This window comes from Xyrauchen texanus, chromosome 10 (assembly GCF_025860055.1).
Source record: "Xyrauchen texanus isolate HMW12.3.18 chromosome 10, RBS_HiC_50CHRs, whole genome shotgun sequence".
Classification (NCBI taxonomy): Eukaryota; Metazoa; Chordata; class Actinopteri; order Cypriniformes; family Catostomidae; genus Xyrauchen; species Xyrauchen texanus.
In genome coordinates, this window is record NC_068285.1 from 36636151 (window position 1) to 36648682 (window position 12532).

Genomic DNA, 12532 nt, shown 5'->3' on the forward strand with positions numbered 1-12532 from the left:
ACCTCTCTTAAACACAGAAGTAAACTCACACAAAAAAAAAACAAACAAAAAAAAAAAAAAAAATCAGCATCTAGTCCAGTTTCTTGCTGTGCGAAGCATTGTGAGTGTTTGGATCGTGAGGGCTGAAGTCAGCACAGAAGCCGTTAGTTGAAGGCTGGGACTCTGAGGGTATCGCAGGTTCTGTGGAGTGGTGTGGGGCTTGCTCATGGAGACAGTGATACTGCTCCACAAAATTTGGACATTTCTCCATTAACTGGCAAAAATAATCTGAAACAGGAAAATGTACAACCACCATTAAATGAAAGGCAATTCATGTTTTTATTACTCAAAAGACATGACACGTTTAGTGCTAAAAACAACAAAAGTGCTTGCATGAACACACAAGCTACTATAAACAAGCTTCTCTCATATCGCTGATGAACCGGCAACGGGCGGCACGATTTTCCCGAAAAATGTGATTTCAATTTCAGGTTGTTTCTCAACTAAACCTATCCTATGATTTCAGAAGACTTGTTGAATGTTACAATAAGTCACATTGACTCCTTTTGTGATACTTTTGGGTCCACTGCCATTGTCTATACACATGGCGGCGCCAAGATGATTCGGATTACTGTTGGACAGTTTCTAGTTTCAGTCTCCATAAGAGGAAATATAAAAACTACCGAAATGAGCAATCCGAACAAAAAACAACAACACTTTTCAGTGTTAATTGGAGAAAAAACAAGTTCAGGCTCAACTTGTGCAGTTATTGGCCGTCATAACAACTAATAGTAAATTATATCATTGTAACTTTGGGCCATTTCTTCATGTCATCTAGCCACTTGTGTGAGGCACTGAAAAAAAAAAAAAAATCTCTGTTGTGTTCCACACAAGAAAGAAATAGAGGTTTGGAACAACATAAGAGTGAGTAAATTATGTCATTTTAATTTGAACTATTCTTTTGAGAGTGGTTCCATATACCTAAAATGGCCAAGACCTTATAGTACCTTATGGCACTTTTCCACTGCACGTTATGGTTCGACTCGCCTCAACTCTACTCGCTTTACTTTTCTGAGCTTGCATTTCCATTGCAGTTTAGTGCCACCTCAATGTGGGTGGGATTATAGGCTGAACGTCATAGTTGCACCACCTCTACTGCCGTGACATCATCTTAAACACGAAACAAACATTACTGACCAAAACAAGAACACGACCGCCAGCGGTTAGCTACTTGCTCATTGTGCTGCATAAAGCAGTTGTTGCATGTGATTTAACACAAGTGTAACAGTTACATTGGCCTGGTTGTTTTAGAAGCAAGCTTCCAGTAGCTGGTCAACTAAATAAAGTGAAGCTTTCAAGCAGAGTATAGAGTTAACATAACAAAACATACCATCCTCCATCATGGATCAACGCCAGTACAGGTGCTCGCCGGTTTAGATAGCGTCAATTTCGTAGCCGAGTGTGGCCAACAACTGATACACTTCCTCGGCGACTTTTCCGTTTCGCTCATCGCTAACGAGTAGACCGTTTGCACCTCGTTTATTGAACATGGAGTGGTTTTGTGCACAGCCATTTCTTTTTCACAATTCGAAAATCGCGTGAACAAATGATAATGCTATCACTGTTGCTAACTTTAAAACTAGCGGGTTGATGTCGCGTGTCGGAAATCCAGTGATGCTGGTTGTGACGATTCTCCCTGACCAATCAGTGATCTGCAGGATTTTTAAGTCATATTTAGCATCATCTCGGCACGCTTGGAAACTCAACCGAGGTGGTATTACAAAAAGTATCAGGTACCAGGTGCTATCCACAGTGGAAAACCCCCAAAAAGCGAGCAGAGTCGAGATCAGTACAGTTGTACCGTGCAGTGGAAAAGCCTCTTTATAATGACATCATGACATTTAATTTGTTCAGTTGTCATGCAAGCCCTAGCATAAAGCCTTAAGCAATCAAACATGGACCCATTCTATGTGTTAAGCACTGAGTAGAGTCTTACCAAATGTGATCTTTCCCTTGTCTTGACCATCTATGGCCCTGAATAGGTCACAAACAGTGACATCTCCAACTCCAAGAGCCGTTTTCAGAATGACGGCGAAATCATCTTCTACAACAGCTCCGTCCTCTTGTGCTTCAAACATCTGGAGAGAAAGAACAACCACAGAAATGTTTCCATGTTCACTATGAAAGTTTCAAAATACATATTAACACCATCTTACCATTATGACTCAATCAAAATCAGTTTAGGATAAATGGATATAAGATGAAGAGATACATGACTATTAATTAGCATTTGATTTATATTAATATAATATTAAATGACTGTGTGGTTTTGAATCTTATGAGTCCAAGCATGTCAGAGACCTACAGTAACTCACCCTGAAGGCTAGTTTAATGGTCTCCAGATATCTGAAAGGTCTGCAGACCACAGACAATGCAATGACATACTCCCTTACATCCATCTCACCATGCTGGAAAAACACAGAATCCTTTCAAATGTCATCACAATCCAAGGAACATTATGTAAGCACATAGTAGTTTGTTTAAACTCGATTATATTGTTCCAGTAAAAGCATTTCTAACCTCCTCAAACAGTGAGAAGATATCCTGTACTGCTTCTGTCAGGGGTTGGTTTATGTACAGAGCAAAGCCCTCCACATCCAGTCTGGTTCCACACATCTTACTAGCCTGGGAGGCTTCCTGATGCAAGACTTCATCTGTGACCCCCATCTTCAGTCTGCAAAACAGGACACAATATAAAGGAAAACTGCTAGTCTTGATAACAGTTACATAATACTCCACATAATAAACAGGTTACAATGGGGCTAAAGGCACCCCTTAAGGAGATTTGGCTTTTTTTCGGGTCACAAAATGTATCATGGTCGAAAAAACATTAAAGATTTATTTTTATTAAATATTGATGGAGCAACATAATTTGTGTGAAAAATAAATCATTGTGGAAGGTTGTATCAATTAAAATTGAGTTTTTAAAAAAAAAGGTGGTGAGGGAGCATTTACCCTACACTTGGGGTAAAAGCCTCCCTCGTGTGAGGTAAAAGGCCCCTAGGGGGTTTAAAGTGATACTGTGTAGATACCGGGGCAATAGTTACAGTGAAAAAATTGTCAACTAATGCAAACAATTTTGAGACATCAAGATGCTTTGAGTCATTTGAGACATTTCCTGTTAATTTCAAACACATTTGGCATTTTATTACATCTCATGTATTCTATAAACAAACTAATCTCTATTATGATCGGATGAGTCAATGTGAACCCACTCTGAAATAATTTTCATAACAAATCCATTCACCCCACTTAATAAAACCAATGTGTTTAATAGGGGCCTTTAACCCCTGCAACAGGGGCCTTTTTACCCCAAATACTATCCTTTCACTTATTGGACAGTTATTGAAAATTGTTTGATTTAATGACCTCAAACAAAACTGGAAATGTTAAATAAGTGTTTTGTCCCAAAAGAAATGTGTTAATTTCGGGGATCTTCATTAGCTACATAAATTTGAAACATTGTAAATAAATATATACAATTTGATCAAATTACCTTACAATCAACCTTTAAACATTACACACAATGATCTCATGGATCAGGAACATTTTGTAGTTTATAGCGACAAACATGTGTTTAGGAATGCACTGTGGTAGTTTTTGTTGCTATTTAGTGTTTTGGGAGAAAATAAAATCAAAGGAGCCATTAGCCACATTGTACCCTACATACAGTATTTATGAACCATCATGCCATGGTAAATAAACCTCCACCATTACAGTTAGGGTCCAGAATTTGTTTCCACACATGGGTGAATTGAGATAGCTTGGATTTTATTTCAGAAACGGTTTTATTCAATCTGATTTAGTCTGTTCTAAATCGCAAGTTTCACGGCTCACATGGCCCGTGATTTTTCATCTTTTCATTTTGTACATTAGTGGAGCGGCTAAGTGCTTATGTTTGGCAGAGTCGTTCAGTTTATGATACAAGCATGAAAATTGGCATGAGCAGTCTCCATGGGTCACTTGACAAGAAAATTGTCCGAGCCATTTGAAATTTCAAGATGGCGGCCATTTTTCAAGATGGCCGACACCTTAGTGGGGCAGTTAAGTGATATAGTGGTTTATTTGGGGATACAAGCATGAAAATTGGCATGAGCAGTCTCTGATGGGCACATTCATTGACTCTTTCATTAAGTTTCATCGTCATTGCTTCTAGTAAGGGGGACACTGCACTCATCTTCACATATAAAGCACAAAGCTTTGAGGGCTAGGATCCTCTTGGCCTCTTGACATGGATATCTTTGGTATCTTCAGTGTCTTTAGCAGCAGTAGATGCTCTCTTTTGGGCCCTTTCCAGCTTTGTGTTATTGAACATAAGTTTACAGCTTGAATGATATTTTGCTCTGTTTCTTGTCAATGTGTTTTCTATGCCATCACCTTCATCTAGTCGGGTTGGACTAAGTAAGATAGGCAGAGCATTGTTCTTATGAAATAATGGAACATTTCTTGCAATGGTATAACCAGTACGATCGTGCTCTCTGTTGAATAAACTCGGATGAATGAGTTTTTCCTTGGTGTCCTGCTGACAAATGAAACATCTGTCCCAGTTAGTTTTCTCAACTGTTATGATGGCTTCTGCCATGTCTGCAGCAAATGTATAGGCAGAGGCCGAGGGTTTATCCTTTTACCACCTTTTACCAAGCACTTTGATGTATGTGATACAACTAAGTTCATGCCTTAACCCTACACTTAGTCCGATCGTTCATCCAATGCCATTTATATCCCGTGTGATCTGTACACCATCCGGTTAACTAAAACCCCATTAACCTTGGCTCGGCTCTTCCGCGCTGGCACAACCTGTCAATTCAGGTGCGGCTATCTAACTGTTTTGGGGTAGATTAGACAGCATTTGGGATACTAACTTTACAATTAGCTGACATTGAACCCCACTCTGAGTTTAACAGCAGTGATATATCACCAGTGTGCCCTGGTAGTGCATATTTTCAGTCTTGTCTAATCTACCTATTATCAACAAATCAACACAACTGTATTTTGATGCGTTAAAAGTTGTTCTTTAGAATAATCTAAAACATAAAATAAAATGACACCAAATCGTCCTTAATGAAAAAAAAACAATACATTTCTATCAGAAAATGGATCTTTTGAGGATCCAGGTGTCGGCCATCTTGAAATTTCAAGTGGCTCTGACAATTTTCTTGTCAAGTGACTCATGGAGACTGCACATGTCAATTTTCACGCTTGTATCATAAACTGAACGATTATATCACTTAGCCGCTCCACTACATTGGATATTACTATATTAATAGTAATGTTATAGGAATGTTCCGGGTTCAATACAAGTTAAGCTTAAATCGACAGCATGTGGAATTATGTTGATTAAAACAAAAAATTATTTCCCTCCTTTTCTTTAAAAACAAAAATCGATGTTCCAGTGAGGCACTTACAATGGGAGTGAAAGGGGCCAAATTTGAGGATTTAAACAGAGGGTTTTTAATTTTCTAAAAGCACATAAATTAATTCTTCTGTTAAAACTCAAGTTTTATTTGAGCTGTAATGTTGTTTACATTGTATTTTCTACATACATTTTAGGGTTTTAGGGTTTGTTGACATCATTATGGCAGCAAAGTTGTAAAATTAGCTATAACTTTACACAGAAAAGTTTAGTAGGTGATTTTAATCACACTAAAATGATGTTTCCACGCATATTGTTTTTGTCTTGTGGCTATAATTAAAAAAAAGTGAGTATTCAAATGTAAAAAAATTGGCCCCATTGACTTCCATTGTATGTGCCTCACCAACCTCGATTTGTGATTTTTTTTTTAAAGAAAAGGGCAAGTCAAAATGAATTTTTCTGGTAATCAGCATTATGCCACAAATGCTGTCGAGTGAGCTTAACTTGTATTAAACCCAGAGTATTCCTTTAAGTGATATCTATATCAAACAACAGTTTTATTTACTCACCAAAGCCATTTTTTTAAACATTATTTACCTTGATAACAGTATTGCATCTTTCAAACCTTTGTATTTCTACAACTGCGTTTCTTTATCCAGTTCACTAGAGGGTGTTATATTCACAGCCAAATGAACACCACCAGTAAAAATAAGCCCACTGCTGTATAACCAGCATGTAATCAATTCTCAGCTTCTAATCTGAAGCAAAGCGTCATGGTTACAGTTGTAACCTCCGTTCCCCGAGGGAGGGAACGAGACATTGTGTTGAATGAAGTGAGGACACCCTGGAAGGCCAAACGTACCTCTGAACTTGAGAAAGGCCAATGTCAAGTTGGCAGACAGAATTTGCATGCCCCGCCCTGGAGATACGGGTATAAAGGGAAGTAGGGCAGCGAGTGTCAGTCAGGATTTTGCACTGAGGAGCCGAAAATAAGGTACGGCCATTTACAGTGGTAGGTCTAGAGACACAACGTCTCATTCCCTACCTCGGGGAATGGAGGTTACAACAGTAACCATGATGTTCCCCTTCTGTCACTCACTCGACCTTGTGTCGAAAAATGTGACAAGGGGTCCCATCTAAAAACGGCATGCACTACCCGGGTTACGTGAACTGTCGAGACAGGTGCAAGCAGGCTACTGCGTGCTAGAGGCAACTGTGTCGGCTGCACGTAGCCCTCCCCAACGCCCCAAGAGATGTCACATACAGACCTTAGGTTCCCCAATGGGGCCTGAGGGGGGATAGGTGCTACATGACTAGCATGGGAACAAGCCCTGCAGCCGCTGCCTTTTCTCTCACTATGTCTCTCACATAGGACATGAGCGGCTGGGGCCGCATCTTAACGCTATGATGCGTCGGGGAAGGCAGTCTTTCCCAGTCCTATTCTTTCAGGGGGAAAAGACCCTGCGGAGGCCACATCCTGCCCAATCTAGAGGGAGGTAACATTGAAAATACACCACAAGGGTTGTGGACGTGGAAATGGCGCGGTGGTAGGTCCAGCCTAATGAGACCAGGGCAGCAGGACTGTCCAAGGGAAATGCGGGTCCGCCGACAGGGGGACCGTACCGCAGGAAATACATCACGGGAGTTTGCCTGAGAAGGGAACCAAGCCCGTGGATCCCGACCCCAGTACAGAGCACCTGTGACTCGTAATGGGTCTGGACACGAATTGCTCCGCTGAATTCGCAGGCCAGAAGACGAGGAGGAGGACATCCAGGGAGCGACGCTTAGTGGCTAACCTGGGATAGAAGGCACACTGGATCAACTTGGTGAAGGGCGCTGTGTGCAAGCAGAACACCCGGCCGCTTTACCGAGTTCTACTGGCTCGGCCCTAACAAAACACGGGACGAGACCGACTCAACCCTGAGATTGTAAAATCTCACAAAGGTATTGGGTGTTGCCCAGCCCACTGCTCTGCAGATTGTTACAGCTCTGCGTGCTATCCAAATAGATACGCAAAGCACGTGACACAACTGACACAGCAACAAGAAGGCTGGGTCTGCCTCTGCCTCCTCCAGGGGCAGCTTGCTAGCAGGTTTCACAACCTGGTCCCTGAAGGGGGTCGAAGGAACCTTGGGCATGTAGCCCAGTCGCGACCTCAGGATAACGTAAGAATGTGAACTCCAGGCAGGTGTTGTTGACAGAGAACGCTTGCAGGTCCCCAACCCTCTTGATGGAGGCTAACGCGATCAGGAGGGTCGTCTTCAGAGAGAGGGCCTTGATCTCAACTGAATAAAGCGGCTCGAAGGGGGGGTCTCTAATGGCCCGAGAGGTCCACTGGAGATACCAGGAGGGGAACAGGCTAGGCCGGGGATAGTTCAGTCTCCGGGCGCCTTTCAGGAACCTGATAATCAAGTCATGTTTACCTAGGGACTTGCCATCCACTGCGTTGTGGTGAGCTGCGATAGCAGCTACACACACCTTCAAGGTGGAGGGGGACAGCCTCCCCTCCAGCAGGAATGAAAGCACTGACTGAACTGCGCACCTCTGCAGGTCTTCAATTCGCGCCAGAGGGTGCCCCATCCCTGAGAAAGAAGGTCCTTTTTCCAGGCAGGTGCTATCGCGAGGACCGTAAGATCCGAGAACCAGGTCCAGGTGAGCCAGTAAGGGGCCACCAGGATGACCTGTTTCTCGTCCTCCCTGATCTTGCACAGCACCAGTGCAAGAAGGCTCACTGGGGGAAATGCATACTTGCGCAGCCCCCGGGGCCAGCTGTGAGCCAGCGTGTCTGTCCTGAGAGGAGCTCCTGGGGATGGATGTTTCCAGTCCAGCCTCGTGCTCACGGCAGCCCGGAAAAGCATAGAGGACATCTGCGCGTCAGCCTCAGACTGGGTGGCAGCCCAGAGGAGTCATCAACATCAGACAGCGCTGTGACGCTCTCCGATGCAACGGTGATGTCGTAATCCAATTCCGGGGGCTCAAGGGTAAATGCCGGCTGACCGCGAGGCGAGCTGCACTCATCCTGAGCTCAGACGGAAGCAAGGGTGCGTGCCGGTGCGGGTGATTCATGGGGATTTACCCGGCGAAACCGAGCCCGTCATCATCCCCAAATTGCCTTCATCGCCAGCCAGGGCATCCTCAATCCCGTGGGAAGAAGGAACGACATGGGGGCGGCTGAAGTGGCTTTCTCTAGTGAGAAAAGATAGCCGTGACCACAATGTTGCCATGGCAATGTTCTCGCACTGAGAACATGCACCATTCATAAAATGCTGCCTGCATGTGATCACAGCCCAGGCACATGAGGCGGCTTATATGTCCGTCAGAAGTGGAGAGAAATCAACAGCATCCAGGAACTACACAGAGGCAGAAAGACATCTTTAAAAAGACGCATTCTGAAAAGGACTTTCAACGCCTGCTGTGTATTGCTCTTTTATGAGTGGGAACTCAAACTATTTTAGAGGAAATAAACTCTTTTTAGGAGGAGAAACACTCTTTCAGACAATGAAAGCGCTGTCGAAGCGCCCAGGGGCATGGACTGCACAGCGTGCAGAGAGAGAGAATGCTAGCTGGAAACGCGCCGTAGATCCAACAGCAGTGCTTATCGCCAGTAGAGGTGAGTGGAACAGTGGTAAACTCAGCTAGCTAGCACAACCATTCGGTTCCGGAGAAAAATTCTGACTGGCACTCACTGCCCCACTTCCCTTTATACCCGTATGTCCAGGGCGGGGCATGCAAATTCTGTCTGCCAGTTGGACTTTTCTCAAGTTCAGAGGTACGTTTGGCATCCCAGGAAGGCCCATTTGTGTCACTTCATTCGACACAATGTCGAGTAAGTTGACAGAAGGGGAACCTGTGTTTCAATTCCTCTCATTAGGAGCACATTGCTAGCAGGCAGAGAGCTGCATTAGATTTTTGATCAGTCGGCATGGTGCTGCTCACACTATTGAATGTAATGACTGTTTATTGTTTGACTCTTCTAAAGAGGACTCATTAGATCAATACTGTGATATGTAGAGCCCTGTAGATGAAATGGCTGGCGGATTGATCGGTTGAATGACTAATTCACCCCATGACCAAATGCTGGACTTCATGTCCTTAAGACCTCATATACTGCCCTCCATCATCGTATTCTACCTAAAGCCATGCCCTTATTATACGATTTTCAGACTGCTCACATTACACCAAAATATTTTAGTTATCTGTCGTCTGGTTGTCATAGCGGTGCACAAGCTACACTTCAACTTCCCAAAGTGTGCTAGTCTACTCACCCCAAACGCCGTACCAGCTTGGCAAACTCTAGCAAGCAGGTGTGTCTTGGCAAACGTAGAGGGCCTTTGGCCATAGCAAGCTGACAGTCCTCAAAGGAATAATCTATTACGGGCAACCCCAGCGCCCTATGGAGAACGCACACCAAAAGAAGAGAAGGATGTTAATGGGTATGTTTATTACTGGGCCTACCCTCCCGTGTTCCAAACCAGTATGACTGACTGACATCCGTGGAGCACAAAAGGAGAAGTTAGGCATGATGGTATCCTCAGTCACCATTGACTTTAACTGCATTTTTTTCTTCCATACCATGAAAGTGAATGGTGACTGAGGTTAACATTCTGCCTAACATTTCCTTTTGTGTTCCACAGAAGAAAGAAATTCACATATTGTATGTGAGGCAGGCGTCCTCTCAGCTTTGAAAAAATAAGGTAGAGAAGAGCACTCACTTGGCCATGATGCACCTCACATTGTTGGCGAACAATGCTGGGTCCCTCTTCTCCTCCTCTGATGGGGTGTACGTTGGAAGATACTGACAGACACAATATTGTTTTCATTCATTTTAATCTGTGCACTTGCACACCAAAATATGAAAATCTTACAAAGCTCTCACCTCGATTTCTACACAATTATGCAGCTGGCATAAGGTGAGCCACAGAATCTTAAACCTGAAAGATATAGGGATTTTATTTCAATTAATAGAAACCAATTCATGCATGCACACAAAACTTGACAGTCCACACCCAGAGGTCTGACGAAAGGTGTAGTGAACCTGTTCTGAGGTGGCTGGATACATCTAATGAAAACATGTCCAGGGGCCCGTTCTTCATACGTGGCTTAATACATCTGAGATGATATGTCATTTTCCAGATCATCTAATTGTGATATTTCTAGCTAATTTTTTTTACTTTAAACAAAAGCAGCCAAAATAAAGGGAAAAGACTTAAGAGCCCTGCAGAAATTAAATGTGTAACATTATTTTCAATTGCACCTACTTTTGATTTGCAACTTTTTCTTAATTATTTCAAATGTACTTACCTACATGATGCACGAGGGCATAAAAGCTCTCTTTAAAAGCCTGCATTCATACATGGCTGGAAAACAACGAAAATCATGAAAGACATTTGATCATGTATGAGGGCTATAATGTAAAAATTTTTAAATGGCACAAATGCAGACATCACTCTTTCATTAACTTTTGGCACAAAGACCCAAGGTCAATACAGACCAAAAAAAAAAAAAAAAAAAAAAAGTTTACGCACGAAATACATTCACATTTTGAAAATTCTTTATGGAAAAAATATGAAATAAATTACTCTCTCAAAGCAGTACCTCTAAATGAGCAAAATGGGCTGTACCTATTATTATCTACAATATTATTATTTTATTACATTTGTAATAAATTGTAATTAAACTAATTGTATTCATCACTTCTGCTTCAAAACTGTGCTCTTGTAAGAATGATAGGGGCTGGGACAGTCTTCCAATGTCACATCTGCTAATAAAAGGTGTGATCTAATCCAGTTTATGTTAAATAAGCCTGCTTCCGAGATGTGCTTCGAATAACGCAGCAATCCAGGATCGGCTAAAATCATCAACAATGAAATCCAGATATCTCCCTAATCAATGTATGAAGAACGGGCCCCAGGTCAGATTTCACCCCAAAAATCAAAAGAAATTATATATTGCAAATAATGTATTAAAAAAAAAAACACAACAAAATGAAAATGAAGCCTATTTTGTAACATTATGACATTCTTTTCATCGACAATTAAGCACCCCCCCCCCCCCCAAAATTAAAAAAGATTTTAATATTAATCTTTCTTTCCCTTTCTGCTTTGCAATTCCTATTATTTTTAATGGATATTCTCATGATTGATAGATAGATAGATAGATAGATAGATAGATAGATAGATAGATAGATAGATAGATAGATAGATAGATAGATAGATAGATAGATAGATAGATAGATAGATAGATAGATAGATAGATAGATAGATAGATACTGTACTACAATTATTTTAATCAGCATTAATTAGGCTGTACAACAAATACTAGCATTAAGTATAAATACCTTACAATTATTATAATTTTTTTCACATTACAATAACGAGAATTTTCTGTATTATAGTAATAAGACTTGGGGGTGGAAATGTGCTTAATTGTCATGATTTGGGGCCGAAATATAACCATAAATTATAAATACTTAAATAAATAAATAAAAAACTATTTCCCACTTTACAATAACGAGACTGAGATTCCCTGTATTACAGTGATGTGATCATTTTTCGGTGAACTATTATTAATTATGGTTATTTCACTCTAAAATTATGACAATTGAAGAATAAATCCTTACACACACACACACACACACACACACACACATTGGGTTTCCATGTTTTATGAGGACTTTCCATAGACAATGGTTTTTATACTGTACAAACATTATATTCCATCCCCTAAACCTAACCCTACCCCTAAACCTAACCCTCACAGAAAATTTTTCTGAATTTTTACATTTTCAAAAAACATAATTTAGTACGATTTATAAACGGTTTTCCTCATGGGGACCGACAAATTGTCCCCCACAATGTCAAACATTTCGGGTTTTACCATCCTTATAGGACATTTGGTCCCCACAAAGTGATATACACACACACTCACACATGCACGCGGCCAACATTTTTGAATATACAGATTTTGTTTTTATGGAAAGAAATTGGTACTTTCTTCCCCAAGTGGCATTCAACGTGAAATATTACTATTACAATTTGGAAACAAAATTCAGAACTTCTTAAACTACTTCAATGTGTTCTCATCAAAAAATCCTCCACATGCAGCAATGACAGCTTTGCAGATCATTGGCATTCTAGCTGT

The 12532-nt window shown here is 41.5% G+C and overlaps 1 protein-coding gene across 1 annotated transcript in view; it reads right to left on the reverse strand.

Annotated features, from left to right (window-relative positions):
- Window positions 1-12532, reverse strand: part of LOC127651041 (lysophosphatidylcholine acyltransferase 1) — a 46028-nt gene continuing 33496 nt past the window's right edge. The window contains exons 8-14 of the mRNA XM_052136745.1: window positions 10269-10323; window positions 10105-10187; window positions 9658-9783; window positions 2560-2713; window positions 2355-2447; window positions 1976-2117; window positions 1-267 (exon numbers count right to left, since the gene is read on the reverse strand). Coding sequence (XP_051992705.1) covers window positions 71-267; window positions 1976-2117; window positions 2355-2447; window positions 2560-2713; window positions 9658-9783; window positions 10105-10187; window positions 10269-10323 — 850 coding nt within the window. The 3' untranslated portion in view covers window positions 1-70. The remainder of the gene's footprint in view (window positions 268-1975; window positions 2118-2354; window positions 2448-2559; window positions 2714-9657; window positions 9784-10104; window positions 10188-10268; window positions 10324-12532) is intronic.